At 62.0% G+C, this 21,561-nt stretch overlaps 2 protein-coding genes across 3 annotated transcripts in view; one reads left to right on the top strand and one right to left on the bottom strand.

The window, feature by feature from the left end:
• PDE1B (phosphodiesterase 1B) overlaps positions 1-21,561 on the bottom strand; it is a 214,943-nt gene that overhangs the window by 123,600 nt on the left and 69,782 nt on the right. The gene's annotated exons all lie outside the window — the stretch shown is intronic.
• On the top strand, positions 7,681-19,923 carry RAPGEF3 (Rap guanine nucleotide exchange factor 3). 2 transcript variants are annotated; one of them, XM_068211791.1, is made up of 27 exons: positions 7,681-7,938; positions 11,732-11,785; positions 11,984-12,090; positions 12,173-12,294; positions 12,371-12,545; positions 12,747-12,831; positions 13,084-13,144; positions 13,246-13,322; positions 13,763-13,909; positions 14,019-14,128; positions 14,734-14,822; positions 15,566-15,644; positions 15,844-15,994; positions 16,093-16,175; positions 16,547-16,586; positions 16,705-16,786; positions 16,857-17,003; positions 17,094-17,191; positions 17,339-17,464; positions 17,549-17,730; positions 17,824-17,914; positions 18,158-18,208; positions 18,430-18,517; positions 18,597-18,661; positions 18,838-18,892; positions 19,429-19,500; positions 19,758-19,923. In XM_068211791.1, exons 1-27 carry the CDS (start codon positions 7,687-7,689, stop codon positions 19,874-19,876), a joined length of 2,808 nt encoding a protein of 935 aa, XP_068067892.1. In that variant the 5' UTR covers positions 7,681-7,686; the 3' UTR covers positions 19,877-19,923. The 2 variants fall into 2 exon arrangements, with proteins under 2 accessions (XP_068067892.1, XP_068067890.1); XM_068211789.1 differs by having other exon boundaries at positions 14,731-14,822.

Raw genomic sequence — 21,561 nt, 5'->3', positions numbered from 1 at the left:
GAAAACACCGGGGGACACGGGGGACACGGACAACACTGGGGGACACGGAAAACACCGGGGGACACGGGGGGGACACGGGGGGGACAAGGAAAACACCGGGGGGACACGGGGGACACGGACAACACTGGGGGACACGGAAAACACCGGGGGACACGGGGGGGACACCGGAGGGGGGCACGGAAAACACCGGGGGACACCGGGGGGGGGGCACGGAAAACACCGGGGGGACGAGGAAAACACCGGGGGATGTGGGGACACCGCGATCCCGCGGGACACGGGGCTCGGGGGGGGACACGGGTGACACCGTGGCCTTGGGGACATGTCCGGGTGGCTTTCGCTTCCCCCCGGCCCATCCTGTGGGGTTGCGGTCTGGGGACACCTCATCAAAATCCTCAAAGACTTTCTGGGGCTTTCCCGTTCCCTTTTCTGCCTTCCTTTTTAACATTTATTTCATTTTTTGAAACGTTCTTCCCCTTTCTGAGCCCTTGGCCGGGCCCGGCTCTGCTTCATCGGCGGGGACAGAAATTTCCAGCGAGGATTGGGGTGAGAATGGGATTTTTCCACCTATTTCTCATTATTCATTAATATTTCTCACCATGAATTAACTGTCCTGCGAGCGCCGCGGGGACTGAGGCACTCCCCGAGCCTGGCAGTTCGGCTTTTCCCGAAATTTCCCGGCTTCAGCCTCTTCCCAGAGGATTTTTGGGAACGGGGAAGCTCGGCTGGGCTGCTCTAGATGGCAGCAGCCTCCTTCCCTTCCCCGAGGCACATTCCTCGCTCTTCATCCTCCTCCTCCTCCTCGTCCGTCTCCCTTCCCCCCTCTTCGTCCATCCCTCGGTGTCCCCCCGTGGAATTCGGGTTTTGGAGGGGTTGGACTGGGCTTGGGACGGTGGAATTGTCCCCGTCCTTGGAATGGGACAACGTTCCTGTTCCTGCAGCCCAGCCCATAGCCCCCACCCTGCTGAGGGACCCAAAATTCCCCCCAATTTGACCCAAAATTCCTCCCCAATTTCACCCAAAATTCCCCCCAATTTGACCCAAAATTCCTCCCCAATTTCACCCAAAATTCCTCCCCAATTTCACCCAAAATTCCCCCCAATTTGACCCAAAATTCCTCCCCAATTTCACCCAAAATTCCCCCCAATTTCACCCAAAATTCCTCCCCAATTTCACCCAAAATTCCCCCCAATTTGACGCAAAATTTCCCCCACTTTGACCCAAAATTCCTCCCCAATTTCACCCAAAATTCCTCCCCAATTTCACCCAAAATTCCCCCCAATTTGACCCAAAATTCCTCCCCAATTTCACCCAAAATTCCCCCCAATTTGACCCAAAATTTCCTCCCCAATTTCACCCAAAATTCCCCCCACTTTGACCCAAAATTCCTCCCCAATTTCACCCAAAATTCCCCCCAATTTGACCCAAAATTCCTCCCCAATTTCACCCAAAATTCCCCCCAATTTGACCCAAAATTCCCCCCAATTTCACCCAAAATTCCCCCCCAATTTGACCCAAAATTCCTCCCCAATTTCACCCAAAATTCCCCCCAATTTGACCCAAAATTCCTCCCCAGTTTGACGCAAAATTTGCCCCCTAATTTGACCCAAAATTCCTCCCCAATTTCACCCAAAATTCCCCCCACTTTGACCCAAAATTCCTCCCCAGTTTGACGCAAAATTTGCCCCCTAATTTGACCCAAAATTCCTCCCCAATTTCACCCAAAATTCCCCCCAATTTGACCCAAAATTCCTCCCCAATTTGACGCAAAATTTGCCCCCTAATTTGACCCAAAATTCCCCCCTAATTTGACCCGGTGAAATCCCAAAAACCCAGCAACATCCCAAAAACCCGGTGAAATCCCAAAATCCCTAAAACCTGGAGAAATTCCAAAAATCCCGTGAAACCCCATAAACCCCGTGAAACCCCAAAAAGCCCGGCTGTCCTTGCCCAAGGACTCGCAGCTCCCACCTTGCCGGGGGCAGTCGTGGCCGCCGTGGGATTTTGAGCGTAAAAACCTCGAGAGCGGCAAAATCCCCATAAAATAATTTTTAAAAAACACATTTCCTGTTGTTGCTGCAGGAATTCGGCTCCTGGAGCAGAACGAGCAGGCACCAGGTGAAATCAGCTCTTGGGGTTTTTTTTTGGGGGGGGGTCTTTTTTGTTCTTTTTAGTTTTTTTTTTTTGGGGTTTTGGAGGGGTTTTTGTTCTTTTTTGAGATTTTGGGGGTTTTTGTTATTTTTGGGGGCTTTGGGGCTTTTTATTTTTTGGTCTTTCTTGGGATTTTTTGGGGTTTATTTTAGGGTGGATTTTTTTGTTTTTCTCTTTTTTGCTTGTTTGTTTTGGTTTTGGTTTTGGTTTTTTTCTTTTTTTTTTTTTGATTTTTTGGTTGGGGTTTTTTTTGTGATTTTGGTTCAGTTTGGGTTTTGGTTTTTGGTTGGTTTTTTGTTTTTTTTTTTTTTTTTTAATCAAAGCTCAAATTTAAGCAAGATTAGCAGAAATTCACCCAGAAGGATTTTAAGGAAATAAAATCAATGGAGGGGTTTGGGGGGTGGCTACTTCCAGGATGTGGCAGCCAGGGCTGCTCTGGGAATTCCATTCCAGCCCTCACCATCCTCATAGGGATGGAATTCCACCCCAGATCCTCGCCCCAGGCCCTCACCATCCTCATCCTCATCCCAGGCCTTCACCATCCTCAAGGGGATGGAATTCCACCCCCAATCCTCACTGGGATGGAATGCTACCCCAAATCCTCACGGGGATGGAATTCCACCCCAAATCCTCGCCCCAGGCCCTCACCATCCTCATCCTCATCCCAGGCCTTCACCATCCTCAAGGGGATGGAATTCCACCCCCGATCCTCACTGGGATGGAATGCTGCCCCAGATCTTCACGGGGATGGAATTCCACCCCAAATCCTCGCCCCAGTGGGCCGTGGGCGGCTCTGCTCCCAGGGAACATCTGTCAGGAGAAGATGGAAGGGACAGAAATGAGCAGGAGGAGGAGGAGGAGGAGGAGGAGGAACCACTCCTGCTGAGGTGGGACCCAAAATTTGCTTCCCAGGCCCCCTGCACTGCCCACCTCAGGCAGCAGCTCCAGGTGACACCTGGATTTTCCAGAGGTGGATGGGATGGAATTGAGGACAGGGAGAGGAGGAAGAGGAACCACTCCAGGTGGGAACAGCGATGTTCCTGCTCCTCCACCCCCAGTTCCCACCCTGGTTTTTCACTTTTTGACCCAAAATTGGCTTCCTGGCCCCTCGGCCCCTCGGCACTGCCCACCTCAGGCAGCAGCTCCAGGTGACACCTGGATTTTCCAGAGCTGTGGACCTTGGCCCCGTTCCCCAGCACCTGGTGGCCAGGTTGCCCAGAGCGGAGTCGTTTTCCCGGTTATTGCTCCTGCCCCAGAGCCTCGGGAACAGCTGGGAAACAGCCGGATTTACCGGATGAGGGATCCTTCCTCCTCCTCCCTCCTCCTCCTCCCTCCTGGGGGCTGGATCTGGGAACAAAAGGAGGAAAATCATCCGGGATGGGGACAGCCCTGTTTGTTTCCCGAGAGTTGGGAACAGCCTGGAGTTTTATCCTGAGGGTTTGTCCTTGAGGCTTTTTTGTTTTCTCCCTTTTAAAGGAACATTTCAGCCATGGGAAGAACTGGGATTGAAACCCCAGAAATGTCAAAGACCCAAAGGGGAAAGGAAGAAGGAAAAGCTGAGGAAAAGAGGAGGTCCCAGCTCATCCTGGTGGCAGGAATGGTCACAAATCCCATCCTTGGGAAAAAAAATCCCATTTTTGGGAAAAGCAAATCCCATCTTTGGGAAAAAACAAATGCCATCTTTGGGAGAAACAAATCCCACCTTTGGGAAAAAACAAATCCCACCTTTGGGAAAAATAAACAAACCTCATCTTTGGGAAAAGCAATTCCCAGAGATTTTTCTTTGGGAAAAAACAAATCCATCTTTAGGAGAAACAAATCCCACCTTTGGGAAAAAGAAACAAATCCCATCTTTGGGAAAAATATACAAATCCCATCTTTGGGAAAAGCAAATCCCTCTTTAGGAGAAACAAATCTCATCTTTGGGAAAAAACAAATCCCATCTTTGGGAGAAACATTGTTTTTCTTTCTCCTCTCTCTGGGTTACTGGTGGGACTCAGTGACCTTAGCGGGCTTTTCCAACCTGAACAATTCCACTTTTCCATGATTTTGTGGACTCTCAGCTCTTGCTGGACTCAGATCTGAGGCGTCTGCAGCTCCTCGGAGACGCAAATCTGGGAATTGTTTCAGGAAGAAGCTGAGCTTGCACGGAAAGACCGGGAGAACAAGACACATCACGTTCCCCAAATGATAATGAGGGAATGAATTTAAACCACCTGGGAGACCAAAACTCTCCTTCCTTCCTTCCTTCCTTCCTTAGGAGCAGCATCCCCTCCACGGCAGCAATTCCTGCCTGAGCTATCACCCATGGACGATCCAGAAATGAATCACAGCCAGAATTGGGGAATGTGGCTCAGATAATTCCTAAAGCTGTTGTTCCAACCCAATAAAACCCGGCGTAACAACAAGGGGTATCCCATAATTTGTGTTAATTCCGGAATTGCTGCTAATTCCGGCCCAATTAGGAGATAAAACGCGGCGGTGGAGCCGCTTATTAAATTACAAATCATCCCGGCTAAATCCGAGGATTATTTAACACCGAGGGTTTCGGGAAGACACTCGGGGAAACTGCGCCGGAATAACGATGTCAGGGGAGCAGGAGCGTTAATCAAAGTAATGAAAACATAAATTAGGGGAGGCTGGGCCAATAAACAGGAAATAAATAGGGTTGGAGGGAGAGAAATACATAAAGCAGCAGCATTAAAGGATAAACCCGCGGTGTTCGGAGCGTTGTAAATTCCCAACCCTTTTCCCCAGGATTGGATTTTCGGGGCTGATTTGTGGCCGTGTCCTGGTGAACCGGGGAGATGATAAATATGGAAGATTTCCTGCACCCCCACCCGCCAGCCAAACCCTCCTGGGGGACACCGAGAGCATTCCCAGGTTCCTCCTGGAATTTCGGCCACGCCGAGGGACAAGACCTGGCCGCTGATTTCCAGGAAACAGAGGCAAAATAGGGGATGGAATGAAAATATCGCGATTTAACTCCGATTTCACTTCATTCTGCTTTTGAGGGGGGTGAAGGATGAGGAGCAGGGTCAGATGGATCTGCAAATCCACTTTAGGATTTGGGATATCGGGAAGAGCTTCCTGCCCAGGAGGGTGGTGAGGCCAGAGCTGCCCCAAAGCCGCGGGGAGCTCGGCAGGGACCCGAGGTTCATTAATGATTGTCCAAGCGCGGAGTGAAACGAGCGATAAGAGGTTGATAAGGCAGAGGCGGCGGGGCAGGAGCGGCTGCTCCGAGCGATCCAGAGCCGGGCAGGCGGAGCAGCCTCTGGGAACGGCCGGGCTTCCCGAGAGCTCCCGAGCCCGGGATGGGCAGCGGGGGGCACCGGGAGGGACGGGATTCTCCGTGCCTGGAGCGGGGTGAGGGACCAGCGGGCTCAGGGACACCCCAGGGACACCTCAGGGATGTGGGAAAAGGATTTGTAGAAAATTTGATGGGCCAAGAAACGCTTATATTATGTGTTGCAATTATGTGATACCTAATATTATATATGTAATTATATAGCTATATCGTATTTTAAATATTAAAATTAAAGGCATAATATGTTAAATATAAAAATTTTAAATATATATTATATCATATCCTATCATTGCTGGGTCTGAAATGGGATGGGGAGGGGAGGGCTGGGATTGGGATTGGGAATGGGATGGAAAAGGGTGGGATGGGATAGAATAGGGTGGGATAAAATGGGGATGGGATGGGTTTGGGATAGAGTGGGATTGGATAGGATGGGAAAGTGTGGGATAGGATAGGGTAGGATAGGATGGGATGGGATTGGGATAGAATAGGATTGAAATGGGATGGGAAAGGGTGGGACAGGATAGAGTGGGATAAAATGGAATGTGGTAGGGTGGGATAGGACGGGATTGGGATAGGAATGGGATCAGAATGGGGTGGTGGAAGCCTCAACCAGGAGAGGAACCGCCCGCAGTCCCCCCGCGGGGCCAGGGCAGGTGCCTCTCCTTCGGCTGCCGGGGTGGGGCTGCCCGGGCTCCAAGAGCTGCTGCCTTCCTCAGGCCTCTTCCTCCTTCCCTTAATTAGCTCTGATTTGCATGGGGGGACGTGTCTGTGCACGGCCCGGATCCCGCGCCCATGCCCGGGACCCGTCCGAGGGAAGAACCCCGGGAGCAGCTCCGGGGTCATGGGGCAGCTCTTGGCGGAGGACCCCAGCCCGGGGGATGTTCGTGTGATCCCGGAGCCTCCAGGAATCCCGGGAAAAGCCTCCTCGGCCTCCAGGTGCTCGTAGAGGCAGCAGGGGGAGGAAGGATCAGGAGCGTGTCCCTGTCCCGCTGCTCAAGGGTGTGCCCAAGGCCATGCTGGGCAGCCCCATCCCAGAGGAACAGATTTGGGGACCCCGGTGTGACCCCCAGAGCCTCTCGGGTGCCTGGGCAGGAGGGGCAGCAGGGGAGGCTCAAGGCACTTTCCCCACATTCCTCGAATCCAGCTGATATTTCCCATCCCTGCTCTAGCTGGGGTGGGGGCCGATTTAAAGGCAGATTTGAATTTTTTAAATTGGGATTTATTTCAGAAGTAAAGGCTCTTTTTGGCAGAAAACCCTTTCCTTTTTTGCCAAAAACCCCAGCAAAAACTCTCCCAGGACCGCTGGGCCTCGCTCCAGCTTTGCTGCTCTGGCTGGGGGCTGGGGGGCACCTCCCCAGTACGAACCATTCCCAGTACGAACCATTCCCAGTACGAACCATTCCCAGTGTAAACCATTCCCAGTGCAAACCATTCCCAATGCAAACTATTCCCACTACGAACCATTCCCAGTACAAACCATTCCCAGTGCAAACCATTCCCAGTGCAAACCATTCCCAGTGCAAACCATTCCCACTACGAACCATTCCCAGTGCAAACCATTCCCAGTGCAAACCATTCCCAGTGCAAACCATTCCCAATGCAAACCATTCCCAATGCAAACCATTCCCACTACGAACCATTCCCAGTACAAACCATTCCCACTGCAAACCATTCCCACTGCAAACCATTCCCAGTGCAAACCATTCCCAGTGCAAACCATTCCCACTACAAACCATTTCCAGTACGAACCATTCCCAGTACAAACCATTCCCAGTGCAAACCACTCCCATTATGAACCATTCCCAGTATGAACCATTCCCAGTACGAACCCCTCCCTCTTCCCAGCATCTCTGGGTCCCGTTTCCCCCACCAGGCTGGGCACGGCAGGGGAGCCCCCCGTGACCTCCCCAAACCCCAGGTTTGATATGCTCAGAGACCCCTGGAGACCCCCAAAACCCAGGCCCGGGGGTCCCAGGGTGTCCCGGGGGTCCCGGGGGTGGGGGCTATGCCTTCCCCCATGGCGGCGCGGGGGTCCCCCCCACCCGCTGGGTCCCGGTGCGGGGCCGTGGGAGCCGGGGAGGGGCCGCGGGCGGAGCTCCCGTGCCCGGGGCGGGCCCGGCGCGGCGGCGGCGGCGGAGCCGCTCCCGAGCCCGGCCCCGTCCCGAGGAGCCGCGGAGCAGCCCCGGGGCCGTGGCCGCGATGGCCTCGCCTCCCCCCGCCGCCGCCGCCGCATGAAGGTGCGCGGGGCCGGGCCGGGGGGAGCGGCCGGGGGAGCGCGGAGGGGCCCGGGGCCGGGGCGAGCGGGGCTGGAGCCGGGAAGCGGCGGCGCCGCCGCCCCCCCGCAGCCCCCCGGGGGTCCCGGCGCGGACGGAGCCCGGCTCTCGGGGCTGCTCAGGAAGATGCACTTGTTCCGGAGCTCCAGCTACGAGGTGCGGCTGGAGGGGGCCGGGGGGAGCCTGCCCTGCATCCAGGGAATCCGCTGGGTGAGTGGGGAGTGGGGGGAGCGTGTCCCAAAATCCGCTAGGTGAGTGGGGAGTGGGGGGAGCTTGTCCCAAAATCCGCTGGGTGAGTGGGGAGTGGGGGGAGCGTGTCCCAAAATCCGCTGGGTGAGTGGGGAGTGGGGGGAGCGTGTCCCAAAATCCGCTGGGTGAGTGGGGAGTGGGGGGAGCGTGTCCCAAAATCCGCTGGGTGAGTGGGGAGTGGGGGGAGCGTGTCCCAAAATCCGCTGGGTGAGTGGGGAGTGGGGGGAGCGTGTCCCAAAATCCGCTGGGTGAGTGGGGAGTGGGGGGAGCGTGTCCCAAATCCGTTGGGTGAGCGGGGCCGGGGTCTCCCCAGCATCGGGAATCCGCGGATAAGAGGAGGGGAGAGAGTCCAGGAGTGCAGGGAGCCAGGTGAGGGTGGAAGGAGCCAGGTGAGGGCACAGGGAGTGAAGGCAGATGAGGGTACGAGGAGCCAGGTGAGGGAGGAACTATATAACCGGGTGAGGGCACAGGGAGTGAATTCAGGCGTGCAGGGGGCCAGGTGAGGGCACAAGGGCCAGGTGAGGCTGCAGGTGAGCTGCTCAGGCTGCACACTTCCCCAGCCGCCCGCCCCGGGCCCGTCTCTGGGCGGAGCGGAGCGGAACGAGCGGCCAGGCGTGAAGCGAGCCCGGTGCCAGGTGCCCGGCGGCGCATCCCAGCAGGAAGGACGTTCCCGGGGGGACATTCCTGGTGGGACATTCCCGGTGGGTCATTCCCGGGAGCGTTCCCCCGCTCCCCCGGCCCGTTCCCGCAGCAGGGATTTGTCCCCTGGCATCACGTCCTCCCCGCTGGCCCCGGGAGCTGAGGGGGTCCCGGGCCCTGCTCTCGGCCCCTCGTTGTCCCCTCTAGGTGACCCTGGAGCCCTGGCAGAGCTTCCGGAGTTTTGTGTCCTTCCCCTTCCCACGCTGCTTGACCTGGGACACTTTTCAAGAAGAAAGTGGGATTATTTTAGGGGACAACTCCCCTTTGGGCATTTCCGTGCAGCACAGAGGCTCCTTCCCAGATCAGAGTTTTCCTCGCTTTTTCCTTTTCTTCCCGATGTATTTTTCTCTCCAAAACTTTTGGGAACGGACTTTGGGGAGGGCTTTTGAGGGGCACCAAGCGTGGGAAGCTGGGCGAGCAGCTGGCCTGGAGCATTCCTGGGATAAACTGGGATCAGTCCCCAGCAGCCCTGGCAGCAGTGGCACCTGCGGCATGGCAGGAGTGTGTCCTCTGCGGGGGACACCCAGGGATCAAGGGGACTGGAGCTGATCCCAGCAGGGAAAGGGGGATTTTGTCCCAGCACAGCCATTCCTGGGGCAGGTGAACGGAAGGGAAGCGCCTCAGGAGCCACACTATTGTCCCTTGTCCCCGTCACTGGAAGCTCCTGGAAACTCCTCCCAGCGTCCTGGCTCCATCTCATCCCCCTTGGGGATCTGATCCCAGCGCCAGCAAATCCCTCCTGGCTCCAAAGGATGGCGGTGTCCCGTCCTCCATGCTTCCCAGGGGACAAGTGCCACAAGTGCCACCCACAAGTGCCACTGTGCCAGTCCCCGCCGCGTCCCTGGTGAGGACAGCGGAGCCGGAGCGGGTCCCCGAGCCCCATCTCGGGGACACCGAGATCAATCCCGGGGGATGCCAAGATCAATCCCAGGAGATGCTGAGCCCCGTCCCGGGGGACACCGAGATCAATCCCGAGGGTGCCAAGCCCCATCTCAGGGGACACCAAGCCCCGTCCCGGGGGACACCGAGTCCCGGCCGGCAGCCGCGCCTGCGGAGGCTGCAGAGGCTGCGGATGGGCGAGGACTTTCTCCGGAGCCATAAGGCCCGAAATAGCCACACTTGTTTTCCTCGGGATCCCAAACAAAAGCGGCCGCGAGCGCGGAACGGCCGCTGGCGGCCTTGGCCGGGCGCCCGGCGCTGCCGGAATCCTGGAGAAAGGCAGGATCCCGGCGTGTCCCGTGGGCAGGAAGATGGAAAAGGCAACTCCTTAGGAAGCTGCTTGGAGCAACGCCGTGACAAGGGGGGGGGTTTGGGGGGCGTCCTGCAGGTCCCGACCCCTCCAGGGAGGGGGTCTGGGGACAGCAGGAGGGTTTGGGTGATTCCAGAGCTGTCCTGGCAGTGAGGAACCCCCGGGAAGGAGGAATCTGATCCTTGAGTGGGGATTTTGTGTCTCTTTCGGTGTCCTTGGAGCGCGACACAGCCTGGCTCTGTGCCCCAAGGACAGAGCTCACTGCCAGGGGACAGCAGAGGCCCTTTGGGGACCTGGGCAGTGGGACACGTGGGGTGACACCTGGACCCACAGGGTGGCACGAGCCTGCTGCACCCAGGAGGTGACAGGGATCTCCTGCTCCCAGGGGTGACAGGAACATCGTGCACCCACAGAGGTGCCAGGGACATCCTGCACCCACAGGGTGGCAGGGACCTCTGGCTCCCATGGGTGACAGGGATCTCCTGCTCCCACGGGTGACAGGAACATTGTGCACTCAGAGAGGTGCTGGGGACACCCTGTACCCATGGGTGACAGGGACTTCTGGCTCCCATGGATGACAGGGATCTCCTGCTCCCATGGGGTGACACAGATCTCCTGCACCCACAGGTGACAGGAACACTGTGCACCCACAGAGGTGCTGGGGACATCCTGCACCCACGGGTGACAGGGACCTCTGGCTCCCACGGGTGACACCTCCGTGTCCCCGGAGCAGCTCCACGCCCCGGCCGCCTCCCGGCTCCCGTTCACAAACATTTGCTCGGAGCGGTTCCTGCTCCCCGCGGCCGTCACGGGGCTCGGCAGAGTTTGCAGAGCACCTGAGTCACCGTGTCCCTGCCTTGGGGACACTGTGGCCAGTTCAGGAGCGCTGTCCCCGCGCTGGTGACACCGTGGCCCGGTGATCCACGTGCCCTGGGACCTGCAGCGTTCCCAGAGCCGCTCGTTTCCCACCGGCTCCTCAAATTCCTCCTGAGCCCGCTGCGAAGTGCTGGGAGCAGGTGGAGGCTCAGCCTCGCGGATCCTGCGTTAATTAACTCCTGCACTAATTAACTCCTGCCCTCCTTAATTGGAAATCCATCCGGACCGTACCCCTGTGCTGGGATTGCTCCAACCTCCCTGCCCGGATCCCGCAGACCCCACGAGAATCCCTCAGACGCCGCTTTTTGGGTGCCCTCCCGGGAGCTGCGGGGCCCCCACAGCCGGGAATACCCGGAGGGGACCCCAAAATCCCCCTGGGGGTGCCGTCCCTCGGAGGGGCGGCCGTGCCCCGTGCCGGGTGAGCACTCCCGGTGCCGGGAACTGGTCTGACGGGTGCGGGCCGAGCTTGTTTATCCAGGGCCGTGGCCAGGAGGGAGCTCGGGTGCCTCGGTCCCCGCGGGCAGTGCCGGCACCGGGGCTCGCCCACCTTTGCTCCCCGATGCGGGCGGGGCTGCGGGGACGGGGGCTCGTCCCTCCATGCCTTTGTTTTTTTACCTGGAGCATCCCTGAAGGGAACAGCTGGGAGAAAAATGAGCTGGAGAGGGGGACTGGAGTCAGAAAATGGGTGCTGGATTCAGGATTTGGGTGCTGGGCTCAGGATCTGGGTTCTGGATTCAAGATTTGGGTGCTGGATTCAGGATTTGGGTTCTGGATTCAGGATCTGGGTGCTGGATTCAGGATTTGGGTGCTGCCCTCTCACCTGGTGAAGAGCTGGGGCTGCTCTGGGGCTGTCAGAACTTCCCCCCCAGCTGTGTGGGGTGATGGGGACACAGCAGAACACCCCCAACCCCCTCCCCTTTGGTTTTCCAGACCCCTCTCCTGGACTCGGAATCCAGCCTGGACTATGGCCACAGCATCACCCAGGTGAGGGGGCCGAGGTAGCACCCAGGGACTGAATTTGGGGAGGTTGGGGGGTGAGGGGCCGGAGCACTCCCACATCCCAGAGCCATCGGGATGCTCCTTGGGCATTCCTGGTGTGGGCGATGGCAATCCCAGGGCACTGGGGGGACAGGTGACCAGTCCCCCCACCCACGACCTCCCTTGTCCCCCTCCCACCCTCAGGCGTCCTCGGAGAAGATCTGGAGGGCTGGCAAACTCCTCTTCGCCCACCTCAGCAGCTCCCGACCCAGCCTCATCCGCGACCACAAACACCACCTGCGGCACCACCGGTGCGACGGGGACTGGGGGGACCCCCGGGGGGCTCTGGGGGTGCTGTCCCGGGGGGTTCTCACCCCCTGTCCCCCTCCCCAGGCAGTGCTGCTCAGGGAAGGACTTGGTGGATTGGCTGCTGAGCACCGGCGTGGCCGTCCAGACGCGCGGCCAGGCCGTGGGCATTGGGCAAGTTCTGGTGGACGGAGGGGTCCTGACACACGGTGAGGGCTCTGGGGGGGTTCTGGGGGGCTCGGGGGGTGGTGCAGAGCCGAGCTGATGGCCGCTGTCCCCCCACAGTGAGGCAGGAGTGGCACTTCCAGGACAAGGACACGCAGTTTTACCGCTTTGCCGAGCTGGAGCTGAGCCCCGAGCCCGGCACAGGGCCGCGGGACCCCGAGGAGCTGCTGGAGGCTTTGGGGTTCCTGGCCCAGCTGGGCCCCGACGCGCTGCTCTCCATGGCCCTGCGCAAGCCGTGAGTGCCCCCGGGGGCCGGGGGGGCTCCTTTGCACCTTCTGGAATCTTTTTGGACCCTGCTCCGGGGGTCTGGAGCAGCCACGGGGCTGCTGCGGTGGGGCAAGCCAGCAATGTCATCCGAGGAGGGGAGGGGGCTGGGGAGGGGGGCTGTGCTCTGGGAGGGGGGCACAGGGAGCCGCTGACCCCCCGGCCCCCCCAGGCCTGCCCAGCGCACGCAGGACGAGCTGGAGCTGATCTTTGAGGAGCTGCTTCACATCAAAGCCGTGGCTCATCTCTCCAACTCGGTGAGCGCCGCCGTGTCCCCAAACCCTGCGGGGTCGGGATGTCCCCTGGGCCCCAAATCTTCCTGAACCCCATCGATTCCTGTCCTGGCATCCTCCGTTGCTCCCCAAATCCTTCTGCACCCCTTTCCTTCCTATCCAAGCATCCTCTCCCGATAGTTCCTGTGCCTCCCTCGGCGCCTTCCCTGCCACTCCATGGTTCCCTGTGTCTCCTGCTGGCCCAGCCGGGGGTGACAGCGCTGTCCCCTGGCGCAGGTGAAGCGGGAGCTGGCGGCCGTGCTGATGTTCGAGGGGCACCAGCGTGCGGGCACCGTCCGTGAGTCACCGGGGGCGCTCGGGGTCCCTAGCCTGGGGACACTGGAGCCGTTCCCAAAATTGTGGATTTTCCCCCCCCCATTTTGCCGGGCGCTGTCCCAGTGTTCAGCCAAGGTGACAAAGGCACCTCCTGGTACATCATCTGGAAGGGCTCGGTCAACGTGGTCACCCACGGCAAGGTGGGTTTGTCCCCACGCTGGAGGGACACCCTGGGGACACTCCAGGGGCACCCCGGTGCCACCATTCCTCACCCCCCTCTGTGCTGTCCCCAGGGCTTGGTGGCCACCCTGCACGAGGGGAACACTCCAGGGACACCCCAATGTCACCGTCCCTCACCTCCTCAGGGCTTGGTGGCCACCCTGCACGAGGGGAACACTCCAGGGACACCCCAATGTCACCGTCCCTCACCTCCTCAGGGCTTGGTGGCCACCCTGCATGATGGGGACACCCCAATGTCACCATCCCTCACTTCCTTAGGGCTTGGTGGCCACCCTGCATGATGAGGACACCCCAATGTCACCATCCCTCACGCCCCGTGCTGTCCCCAGGGCTTGGTGGCCACCCTGCATGATGGGGACACCCCAATGTCACCATCCCTCACCCCCCATGTTGTCCCCAGGGCTTGGTGGCCACCCTGCACGAGGGGGACGACTTCGGGCAGCTGGCGCTGGTGAACGACGCCCCGCGGGCGGCCACCATCCTCCTGCGCGAGGACAATTGTCACTTCCTGCGCGTGGACAAGCAGGACTTCAACCGCATCCTCAAGGTGGGCCCGGGGGGCTCCGTTCCCCGCCAGCTTTGGGGGGGATTTGGGGGGAATTTTGGGGGGGATTTTGGGGAATCCCGGCTGGGCTGACGGCGGGATCGTCCCCCAGGACGTGGAGGCCAACACGGTGCGGCTGAAGGAGCACGGCAAGGTGGTGCTGGTGCTGCAGAAGGACCTGCAGGGGGGCAGCGGCCAGGCGGCCTCAGCGCGGAGCAGCAGGTGACACCACTGTGCCCCGTGTGGCAGGTGACACTACTGTCCCTCTTGTGGCAGGTGACACCCATGTCCCTGTCCCCCTTGTGGCAGGTGACACCCATGTCCCTGTCCCCCTTGTGGCAGGTGACATCCATGTCCCTGTCCCCCTTGTGGCAGGTGACACCACTGTGCCCCGTGTGGCAGGTGACACTACTGTCCCTCTTGTGGCAGGTGACATCCATGTCCCTGTCCCCCTTGTGGCAGGTGACATCACTGTGCCCGTTGTGGCAGGTGACACCCATGTCCCCATCCCCCCAGCAGCAGGTGACACCCCTGTCCCGGTCACGGCAGGTGACACACTTGTCCCTGTCCCCCTTGTGGCAGGTGACACCCCTGTCCCTTCCCCCTGGTGGCAGGTGCCACCCCTGTCCCCTGAGCAGCCCCCTCTGCCCTTTCCAGCCTCCCTCGGGGCAGTTTTCGGGAGGAACAAAGGGACGAGGAGCAGGGGCACCGGCCCGTGGTGCCACCAGCCCGTGGTGCCACCAGCCCATGGTGGCTCTGCTGACAGCAGCCCGTGGTGGCCCTGCCCGTGGCCGCGGTGTCACCTCTGCCCCTCCCGTCCCCAGCAGGTACCTGGTGATGGCCGGGACACCCGAGAAGATCCTGGAGCACCTGCTGGAGTTCATGAGGCTCGATGCCACCCTCTACGACCCCGTGGGTAGGTGGGGGTCCCCCCTGTGTGGGGGTGTCCCCCTGCACCAGGGACCGTCCCAGAGCCACCCAGAGGGGACAGACGGGGGAGTGGCACCGAGCAGGGCTCCTCATTCCCGGTGTCCAGCCCCAAACCCCGCTCGTGCCACCCTGGGATCGCTAAAAACCCCAAAAGCCGGGGCCAGGAGTGGCCGCTCTGCCGCGCCTCTCGGTCTCCCTCTGCCTTGGGAGAGGAGAAACCCGGGCGAGCCGGGAGCCAGGAGATGTCCCCAGTGGGTCACACATCCCAGCCGGGGACACCGGCGCTGCCTTGGAGCCGATCCCCGGGATCTGCAATCCCATCCTGGATCCCCGGGATCTGCAATCTCTCCCTGGATCCCCAGGATCTGCTATCCCTCCCTGGATCCCCGGGATCTGCGTTCCCACCCTGGATCCCCGGGATCTGCGTTCCCACCCTGGATCCCCGGGATCTGTGTTCCCACCCTGGATCCCCGGGATTTGCGATCTCTCCCTGGATCCCTGGGATCTGCATTCCCACCCTGGATCCCCGGGATCTGTGATCCCTCCCTGGATCCCCGGTGGATCCCCGTGGTGGGGACACCCCAGGCCCCCCCAGGAAGGGCACGGGAGGTCCTTGGTCGGGTCGCCATGGTGGGGCCCCCCCAGGCAGGGCACGGGGGGTCCTTGGCTGCGGTCCCCGTGTCCCCACGGCGCTGGGGACAGGAGTGACGGTGCCCCGGTCCCTCTCAGACACGCTGCTGGGGGATTTCCTGCTCACCTACACCGTGTTCATGCCGACCTCTCAGCTCTGCCGGGCCCTGCTGCACCAGTATCCTTCTCTGCGGGAACTGGGGGGACTGGGCTCCGCCACACGCTGGGGACACGCTCAGCCCTGTCCCTGTCACCTCGTGGGGAGCCCCAAATCCCCTTTTAGTGCTCTTGGGCACATCCCCATCTCCCGGGGTGACACCCCTGGGGGTTCCCTACCCCTCTCCATGTTTTACTGGTGCCCTTGACTGGTGTCCCAGTTTCCGCGCGGAGCCGCTGGAGGGCTCGGAGCAGGACAAGGCCACCTATTCCCTTCGGAAGCGGCGGAAAATCCTGCGGCTCGTCAGCCAGTGGGTGCTGCTCTACGGGCGGCTGCTGCAGGGCGACCGCAGCACCACGGCGCTGCTGCAGGTACGGCCAGGGCGACACGGCGACACGGCGACACGGCGACACGGCGGGGGCCGGCGGGGACCGCCCCGCGCTCACCCCCGGGCCCCCTGTCCCCTCAGAACCTGGCGGACCTGGTGAGCCGGGACCCCCAGCTGGGCGGGCTGGGCCAGGAGCCGGGCCAGGAGAGGTGGCGACCCCGAGCGTGAGTCCCCCAGTGTCCCCTCGTGTCCCCCCGGTGCCACCGCGGGTGCCCGAGGCGCTGCGCTTCCCTGGGGAGGAGCTTTTGGGGCGGCTCTGGTGCCACCTTGTCCCCGGTGTGGGGGTTCCCGGCCGTGGGGAGGGTGGCACATGCAGCCGGGCGGGACAGGGGGGCTCGGGGGTGGCCGCAGTCCCCGGGGGTGGCCAGAATCCCGGGGGCGGCCGCAGTTCCTGGGGTGACTGCAGCCCCGGGGGTGGCAGGAATCCCAGGAGTGGCCACAGTCCCGTGGGGTGGCCGCAGCCCCAGGAGTGGCCGGTCTCGGTTGTGTTCCCGCCGGGAACGGTGGCTCCATCCTCCCCCTTCCCCTCCTGCAGGCTGGAGAACGGTGATGGCAGCGTGTCCCCCCAGCCCAAGGTGGGGACCCCCTGAGGGGTGACAGGGCAGGATGTGGGTCCCCTCTGCCCTGTGGGGACATGCCACAGCAGGGGCGCTGGCTGCGGCCACGTCCTCCCGTCTGTCCCACCTTCCCCAGGCCCGGAGCTCGGGAATGTGGCTCGGGAGCCCCGAGGAGGCGACCCTGGACAGCACCTGTGCCCTGAGAGCCCAGGACAAAGGTAGTGCCCCCGCGGAGGGGACCGTCCCCCGCGGCGTGGGGACACTGAGGTCCCTTTTGTCCCCTCCCAGTGCCCTACGAGATCTTCAGGGCCGACCACTCGTGCCTGGTGTCGGTGCTGCCCGTGAACGCCGCGGTGCGGGACGTCCTGCGGGCCCTGGCACCGCGGCTGCACCGGGATCGGGAGCACGTCCTGGTCAAGGTGAACTCGGCCGGAGGTGAGGGGACTCCCCCGGGGTGGCCTTGTCCCGTGCCCAGCCGGGATCTGTCCCCCCCATCCATGCCAGCCCGCCCTTCCCGCCCCGCAGAGCGCGCGGTGCTGCCGCAGGACGCCGTGGGGGTGTTCACGGCGCTGGGCCTCAACGAGAGGCTCTTTGTGGTCAGCACGGACGAGCTGGGCAACCTGGTGAGTGTGGGGTGGGGGTCCGGGGTGGGCAGCACCGGGTGGAACCCCCAAGACGGGTTGGGGGGTGCAGTGCCTCGGTTTGGGGCGTCCGTCCCTCCCGAGGTCTGCAGAGGGCAGGAGGGGTCAGGGGTCCTGTGCCGTGCCCAGACCCCCCACCCTGAGCAGCTGGGCCCCCACGCCGGCTCCTCGGACACCCTGGACCTGATCAGCTCCAAGGATCTGGCCAGCCACCTCACCGACTACGACTGGAACCTCTTCAAGAGCATCCACCAGGTGGGTCATCCATCGGATGTCCCCGGGGGCGCGGCGGTGGTGGTGGGGGTGTTCGGGACGCCCCTCACCTGCCACCTGTCCCAGGTGGAGATGATTCATTACATCGTGGGGCCGCACAAGTTCCACGAGGTCACCACGGCCAACCTGGCGCGGGTGATGCGGCGCTTCAACGAGCTGCAGTTCTGGGTGGCCACCGAGCTGTGCCTGTGCCCCGAGCTCGGGCGGAGGGCGCAGCTCCTCCGCAAGTTCATCAAGCTGGCGGCGCAGTGAGTCCCTGTCGCTGTCCCCATCCCCGTGTCTCCATCGCTGCCCCCATCCCCGTGTCCCCATCGCTGACCCGTCCCCATCCCCACCTGCAGCCTGAAGGAGCAGAAGAACCTGAATTCCTTCTTCGCGGTGATGTTTGGTGTGAGCAACACGGCCGTGACTCGCCTGGCCAAGACCTGGGAGGTGAAACCGGGGGGACAGTGGGGAGGTTACGGGGGGGGATAGCCCCTGGGGAGGGCAGACAGGGGTCTCTGGAGTGGGGCAGCCCAGGATCTCTGGGGGGGACAGGCAGGGGGACAGCAGGGGGGGTCACAGGGGGTGGGACAGCCCCTGGGGAGGGGCAGCTGGGGGTCTCTGGGGAGGGGCAGGTGGGGGTCTCTGGATGGGACAGGCAGGCGCCAGCCCCGTGATCCTGTCCCTGCACAGAGGTTGCCCCACAAGATCCGGAAGCTGCACTCAGCCCTGGAGAGGATGCTGGTGAGCGCAGCCCACCCTGCCCTGTGTCCCCTTCCCCACCTCGTGTCCCCTTTCCTACCCCACGTCCCCCTTTTTTGCCCCGTGTCCCCCTTTCTGCCCCGTGTCCCCTTTCCTGCCCCACGTCCCCCTTCCCTGTGGAATTTGCCCCTGGAGCAATGGGGAGGGGGTGGTGCTGTCCCCCCCCCATCCCCTTCATCCCCCGTGTCCCTGCCTGTCCCCAGGACCCCTCGTGGAACCACCGTGTCTATCGCCTGGCCGTGGCCAAGCTGAGCCCCCCCATCATCCCCTTCGTGCCCCTGCTGCTCAAAGGTGGGTGTTGGGTTTTGGGGACCCTCTGGGTTTGTCCAGCGCTCCCAGGGGCCCCGCTCTGACCCCTAAATCCCCCCAGACATGACCTTCATCCACGAGGGCAACCGCACCCTGGCCGAGAACCTCATCAACTTCGAGAAGATGGTGAGTGTGGGGTGGTGACCCCTCCGAGGGTGATGCTGTGCCCCCGGGCATGCAGAGCTCTGCCACTGGAACAGTCAGGGGTGTCCCGCCGTGGTCACGGCCATGGCGGGGACAGAGTTTTCGGGGATCCAGGTGGGGCCAGGTGGCAGCAGGTGACCTCTGTGCCTCCCCCGCAGCACATGATGGCCAAGACCGTGCGAGTCCTGCAGCGCTGCCGGGGCCACACGCACGGTGAGTGCTCCAGGGAGCTGGGGAGGGGGCCTGGAGTGTCCTCTGGGGACAGGGCTGGGCCTCTGGGGACACAACTGAACCCCTGGGGACAGGGCTGAAGCACTGGGGACACAGCTGAGCCCTTGGGGACACAGCTGAGCCCCTGGGGACAGAGCTGAGCCCCTGGAGATGGGACTGAGCCCCTAGGGACAAGGCTGAGACACTGGGGACAGGGCGGAGCCCCTGGGGACAGGGCGGAGCCCCTGGGGACACAGCTGAGGCCCTGGGGACAGGATTGAGCCCCTGGGGACACAACTGAGACACTGGGGACAGGGCTGAGGCACTGGGGACACAACTGAGCCCCTGGGGACAGGGCTGAATCCATGGGGACAGGACTGAGGCACTGGGGACAGGGGCACAGGACTAAACCCCTGGGGACAGGGGGCCAGGACTGAGCCCCTGGGGACAAAACTGAGTCCCTGGGGACAGGGGGCCAGGGCTGAGTCCCTGGGGACAGGGGGCCCGGGCTGAGCCCCCGCTCTCTCTGTCCCCCCCAGCGCCGCTGTCCCCGCTGCGGAACCGCTCCCCGCACCGGCCCGAGGACGCCAAGGCCATCAGGATCTCCACGTGTGCGTCTGGAGTTCCTCAATCCGACCCCTCCCCCGGTTCCAGGGGGCCCCCAACCCTCTGCGGGGGTCCCCAAGCTGAGGGAGAGGGGATGGAGACTGAGAGATCCATGGAGGGATCCAGGAGCCAGTGCTGGGCGGTGGGGACGCTTGGGGGGACAGAGGGGGATCCAGGGGGGGTCCTGCAGGGATGGAGAGGCTCAGGAGGCTGTGCTGGGGGGTGGAGGGGACCCCGGCCTTGACCTCGTCCCTCCCTGCAGGCTCGGAGCAGTCGCTGAGCGTGCGGAACCCCGTGTCCACCTGGGCCTACCTGCAGCACCTGAGGGCCATCGACAGCCAGAAGGAGCTGCTGAGGCTCTCCCGGGAGCTGGAGCCCTGAGGGAGCGGGGCTGGAGCGGGGACGGGGCCCCCAGAGAGGATGGGGGCCCAGAATGGGGATGGGGGCCTGGAGAAGGGATGGGGTCTGGAGTGAGGATGGGGGTCCAGAGTGGGGAATGAGTACCCAGAATGGGGATGGAGGCCCGGAGTGAGGATGGGGGACCTGGAATGGGGGTGGGAGTCCAGAGTGGGGATGGGGGCCCAGAACAGGGATGAGGACCCAGAATGGGGATGAGGACCCAAAATGGGGATGGGGTCTGGAGCAAGGATGGGGGCCCAGAACAGGGATGAGGACCCAGAATGGGGATGAGGACCCAGAATGGGGATGAGGACCCAGAATGGGGATGAGGACCCAAAATGGGGATGGGGTCTGGAGCAAGGATGGGGGCCCAGAATGAGGATGGGGGCTCAGAACAGGGATGAGGACCCAGAATGGGGATGGGGGCCCAGAATGAGGATGGGGGCCCAGAATGGGGATGGGGGCCCAGACCAAGAATGAGGCACCAGAGCAAGGATGGGGGCCCGGCTGCCGGCGGCGGGGCAGCCCCTGGCTCTGCTCCCGCTGGCCCTGGGCTGTGCTGGAGCCGCCCCAGAGCTCGGCCATGGACTCAGATCCGGCCCCAGGGGGCAGCCGGGCCCCGGCGAGCTGCGGGCAGGTGAGGGCAGAGCAATAGAGGTATTTTTGTACTCATGGCTGCGCTCCCCGTTCTTCTCCGAGCTTGGGGTCACCCCCTGCTCCTGCAACCCCAATGTGACCTGGAGCAGCCCCAGGGAAGGTGACACAGCGCTGGCACCAGGAGGGGACAGGTCAGGAAATGACTGAGGGCTGAGGGAGAAGCCAAACCCGGCCCTTATTACACCAAACGCCGCTCCTGTGCCAGCTGGCACCGCCTGGGCACAGCAGGGACCGCTCCCTGCTCAGGGAGGGATCCCGGGGATCGCCCTGGCTCCTCAGGAGCTGTTTGGGGTCAGGTCTCACCTGCCCAGGTGGGGGGCACGGGGTGTGAGCCTCTCCTTGGGTGGGGGACACGCTGTCCTGGCGCTGTGGCCACTCCCAAAGCACCAGGGCCATGTGCCAGGGGCTGCCCTCAGGAGCCCCCAAATGCTGACCCTGCCTGGAATTGCTCCAGGCCAAGCCAGAGGCGCCTGGACCACCAAGACCAGCCGCTATTGGCCACCCCTGGGCTGCTGAGGGGTGGAGAAGTGTCTGGAGTAAATCCTGCAGGCTTTGGGATGAGGTTTGGGATGAGGAAGAGGAGGCAGAGCCTGGTGGTGCCCAAGAGGGACCCTCCCTGGTGCTCCATTATTTTCCTGAAAATGCCCTGCTCAGCACCCGGGCAGGCTCCAGGACTGGGAACATTTTCCATCGGGGTTGCCTGGGCTGAGCCCGGGCAGGGAAGGGGCTGTGACCCCCCCCCGGGCCTGGCCTGAGCCCCCCAGGGCCGTGGAGGGTCCCTGGAGCAGCTCTGGGCTCACCCCAGCAGTGGGACCAGGCTGGGGTAACCCCAAAACCTCACCCCGGGGTTGTGGTGGAGTTTTGGGTTGTCCCGGAGCCTCCAACGAGGCCGATCCGTGCCGAGGGGGGGTCACAACCTCCAGAGTTGAGTTTGGAGAGCTCATCACCCCCAGTTAACGCTGCTCCCAGTCCACACCAGTCACCTCGGAGCGCGAAGCCCAGTCAGGGAC

The sequence above is a fragment of the Anomalospiza imberbis genome, chromosome 22 (assembly GCF_031753505.1).
Source record: "Anomalospiza imberbis isolate Cuckoo-Finch-1a 21T00152 chromosome 22, ASM3175350v1, whole genome shotgun sequence".
NCBI lineage: Eukaryota > Metazoa > Chordata > Aves > Passeriformes > Viduidae > Anomalospiza > Anomalospiza imberbis.
The sequence above is the reverse complement of the archived record's forward strand: the minus strand, read 5'-3'. Positions and strand labels throughout refer to the sequence as shown.

Excerpts from the sequence above, each read along its gene's own strand:
- RAPGEF3 (XM_068211789.1), top strand. The coding sequence starts at position 7,687 with ATGAAGGTGCGCGGGGCCGGGCCGGGGGGAGCGGCCGGGGGAGCGCGG. Across the intron at positions 14,823-15,565 it reads CACCCTCTACGACCCCGTGG|ACACGCTGCTGGGGGATTTC; the intron begins GTAGGTGGGGGT and ends GGTCCCTCTCAG. Across the intron at positions 17,465-17,548 it reads TCTTCAAGAGCATCCACCAG|GTGGAGATGATTCATTACAT; the intron begins GTGGGTCATCCA and ends CACCTGTCCCAG.